The 4204-nt window shown below is 40.3% G+C and overlaps 1 protein-coding gene across 1 annotated transcript in view; it reads left to right on the plus strand.

Annotated features, from left to right (window-relative positions):
- Positions 1-633: 633 nt before the first annotated feature.
- The window catches only part of LOC123504937 (innexin shaking-B-like), a 43721-nt gene continuing 40150 nt past the window's right edge, over positions 634-4204 (plus strand). The window contains exon 1 of the mRNA XM_045255893.1: positions 634-1589. Coding sequence (XP_045111828.1) covers positions 938-1519 — 582 coding nt within the window. The 5' untranslated portion in view covers positions 634-937 and the 3' untranslated portion in view covers positions 1520-1589. The remainder of the gene's footprint in view (positions 1590-4204) is intronic.

A 4204-nucleotide genomic window follows, 5' to 3' on the forward strand; every position in this document is an offset into this window, starting at 1 on the left:
ATACACACAGACACGCGCGCGCGCGCGCGCGAAAACAGGATATCCTTACTGTCGTTCTCCTTTAAAGCAATGGTTGTTTTTCCGAATGTGACCCAACCAGGGAGATGAACTCTTGACGAGGGAGGTCCGTCTTGAGGGCCCCATGTTTTGATGTGTAGACGTGTGTTTGTGGATGAGGTGAGTCGGTTATGAGTGCGTATGATTGCGGATGAGTAAACGTGTGTATGAATCCTTTCTTTCCGCATATTTTTTACTTATGTATATGCAACGAATGAAAATATTTTTGAAATCTTTCCTTATCAGTCTTATGATTTATAACTTACTTATCCACGTCTCTACAATACAGAATGTATTAAGTTTATTCCCTAAATTTCTCTGGTTGTGTTTTTTTTTTTCTCTCAGTCTTAAATTCCTTGATCCGCTGGCAATATACTTGATTCATGAATATACCATTGAATACCCTCACTATCTCGCAATAGCCTATTAAAAGTATTAGATATATAAAGGCAAGACTTTACCCACTCACTTTCATCCTTACCAAAAGCTTAACTGCTGTCAAGTTACCAATCATGAAGATAAGTACATTTAGTAGAAAGAACAGTTTGGTGAGACTCTTATCATCTTATCATCATGCGAGAGGTTTATCTCAGACATGACTTGGCGAGGTTCCTTTTTTTATCGGCTGGCGCGCCTGTGTACGTGAATTGCTGTAAACACGTAGAGTCTGTCTTCCTTGGGGCCCGTGTTTTGTGCCCCCCAAGTGAAATGTGTTCTGATGTTTGAACGTTTGTAGGTCGCGTTGTGTTCTGATTTATGCGCGTGGGATCATTTGTATTCTGATCCCTGGTATGAGAAATTTGTTTCTTTTTCATATATTTTTGACAGGAAGGACGGAGATAGGGATCAAGGCAGGCTGCGGGTCAGAGACGGAGGGGAGATGGGAAAGAGTAAGATCAAAGGTCATGGACGTTTTTCTAACGGTGACTGTTTTGTTGGTGTTTCAGGTCAGATGTTCCTGATCGACCGCTTCCTTGGCAATACCTTCCTCACGTTCGGTCTGGACGTGATCAAATTCATGGAGGATGATCAGGAGGTGCGCATCGATCCAATGATCTTTGTGTTCCCGCGCATGACCAAATGTTCGTTCAGCAAGTTCGGTACGTCGGGTGAGCTGGAGCGCTACGACTCCCTCTGCATCCTGCCCATCAACATCGTCAACGAGAAAATCTACATCTTCCTGTGGTTCTGGTTCCTGCTGCTGGTGTTCCTCACGTTCTTCGTGCTGCTCTACCGACTCATGATCATCCTGAGTCCGAGGATGCGCGCCTACCTCCTTTGTCTCCGCTTCCGTCTAATCAACAAAGAGGTGATCAATACGATAGTGAGGAAGAGTAAGATGGGCGACTGGTTCCTCTTCTACATGCTTGGGCAGAACGTGGACACGCTCATATTCAAAGAAGTGATGCACGAACTGGCCAAGAGACTCGGCCACGCCTCAAAAGACTTTGGAGAACCATGAGATCTACTGTAAATAGCCACACAGGGTGTTTCACCACGAACGTCTGTGATCCTAACGCAAGTAGTTTAAGGTAAGTGTTGATTACTGTTTTCCTTGTTGTTGTATTTATGTATTTTGTCTTTGTAGTATTGATGTGTGTGTGTGTGTGTGTGTGTGTGTGTGTGTGTGTGCGTGCGACGGTCCTGCACTTTTCCACTAAGGCTAATGTGATGCCACTAAGTATTTATTGTTGTTGCTGCTGTCACTGATATAATTGCAATACTATGTTAAGGTGAGCCTTGCAGCGCCACTGTATTGCTGCCTCGCTCTTTATCCCAACTGCTGCAACTCTGGTGTGATTTTTTTTTTCCGTATATTCTGTATTTAACAGAAGTGCGTGGGCGCGAGTATCTTGTGCACCCAATCCTCTGGATGTGTAACTTTCTGATCTTTTGTTTTTTAATTGACGGAGGCGATGATGCAGGTGTTAAAGAAAATGTTGACAGAAAATTTACACATACATTGTCACAAAGCATGTACATTTCAAGATCTTTAACTGGACACGACCACAATTTTCACTAAACCCTTAGTAGCAGTGCAGTTAGTTGAAGTAATGATTTTTAAAAGAATTTCTAAACATGATTCTTATAGGGAAGGATCTTTACTTTTCAAGTGACGACACATCCACCTACCTGCTAACAAAGGCGTTGACAAAGTTATTAACGAAGACATTTCTGCAGACATTTAATCATAGTAATTCACAACCATAATTACGAGACCAGATATATATTCCTTAAAGGGGAAAGGAAAAAAAGTTATCTACAGTCTCATATGTTTGTAATGTCACATCTACTTTTGCAACCACGCCGCTGTACTATGATGTATTTTATTACTTCATGCATGAATATAAGTCTTCGAACAGAGAAGCCATCCAGAAAACTCTAGACGGACTATTACAGTGTATACTATTTTGATATGCATTGTCCCCGCGTCACTTTTCACTGGCGGGCTAAATCTACCTCTTAGTCAGACCGCACCTGCGTTGGCTGCAACTCAAAGCTCCAGAACTCCAATACGTTTATGGTTTTATATTAAGAATTGCACATTTTTAAATCTTCATATTCTAATACTGCTGATGTTGCTCAGAATTAATATCAGACTTCCATTATGTTTGTTTCCATTCTCTCCAAGTATTCTCTTCGATTGTGGATGTGACAATCTCAGTTTCCTCCATTCCTCATAGGTGTGGCTTGTGTCCTCAGGCTGTCAGAGTCAGTGTGATTGTGTTAGACAACACGGGAGAGTAGCAGAGTTGAGTGTATACTATAGTGTTTAGATCTACTCTGGGACATTCTTTTAAGTAAAAGGGTTTTTCATTGACCAAAGGCAATAAAAGTTGGAAAAAAGAAATAAAAAGGTCCAAGAAAGACTATTTCCAAAAGAGTTTTGTCCAAATTTCAGAAATTACGAGAAATTTTAGATGAAGTGGCCGCCATGCTAAGAAATTTCAGTGTCATTACCTACTTGACGTTTATCCTGGATTCCAAACATTTTTGTGGCATTAGCTTATGGTATGTTATATTTTTTTCATTATTGGCTTGAAAAATAACCGTTCTCTTTATAACTATTCTAAAACGCTTTGGCATCTTACTAGCGCTACAGATGAAGCTGTTTGTGTTTTCTTGTAATACCAGCAATTTAACAGAAATATTGCATCACCTGTAGAAAAACGAATTTTTGTTGCCTATGAAAACAATCCTCATGAGAAATCACAGTGTTTAGTAAGATAAGGGTCTTAGTGTCACGGCGCCCATCAGTAAAGAAGGATCCTCACCAGCAAACCTGCCACTACACACCTCACCCAGCCACTTTTATTAGGCGCGTCCTTCATTCGTTCCCGCGTTGAGTCCCGCCACGCCGACCTGGCTGTATGGAAAAACAGCTTTACTGATAACAAAATGAAATTCGATAAGGTATATAAAAAAAGGGCATAAAAAATAGCAATAGCCATCATATTGTGATTCTAAGTTTTAACCTGATCAGGTGTCTTCCGCCTCTCTCTCTTTCCACATTACAATAAATAGCTGGAGGGAGGTATCAATACAGAAACATATACTGGACAGATAGAAAAATATTGGAAGACAAGTTTTCTAAAGTGATGATTTTAGGGACACGGTGACGTAGTGGATAAGGTGATGACTGTAGGATCGAGCAGACGTCCATGTGGAGGTTGGAATCCCACCACGTGCCACCACGAAACTTTGTCATTTATCGAGTGATTTAAAGTTACCTACATGTCATCATGATACCCAGGTTCTAGGTGGAGGTGTAATTGTCTACACCAAAGATGCGCTTGGGTGATGATATGGGCCCTAATGTGGGTACAACTATGAATAAAATTGTCTGCGCCGCTAATGGGTGGGAGCTGAACAGCTCTTCCCATACTCTTCAGGTAGACCTACAGACGTTATAGGCCATAACATAAATAAAAAAAAAAAAACTGTCCATGAAACACTTATATTCTCAGTGACGAACTAAGTTTATTCGCTTTGATGAATGAATAAATTGATGAATGAACAAATAAAGTAAAACTAAACGTATATATATTTCTTGTTCTCAAAATAAAATATAATTAAGACCATCATTCTCAAAAAATTAGTCAGTAATATAACAAAACTTTATTAACAGTAGTAAGCGACAAGAGAG

The sequence above is a fragment of the Portunus trituberculatus genome, chromosome 17 (genome assembly GCF_017591435.1).
Source record: "Portunus trituberculatus isolate SZX2019 chromosome 17, ASM1759143v1, whole genome shotgun sequence".
Classification (NCBI taxonomy): Eukaryota; Metazoa; Arthropoda; class Malacostraca; order Decapoda; family Portunidae; genus Portunus; species Portunus trituberculatus.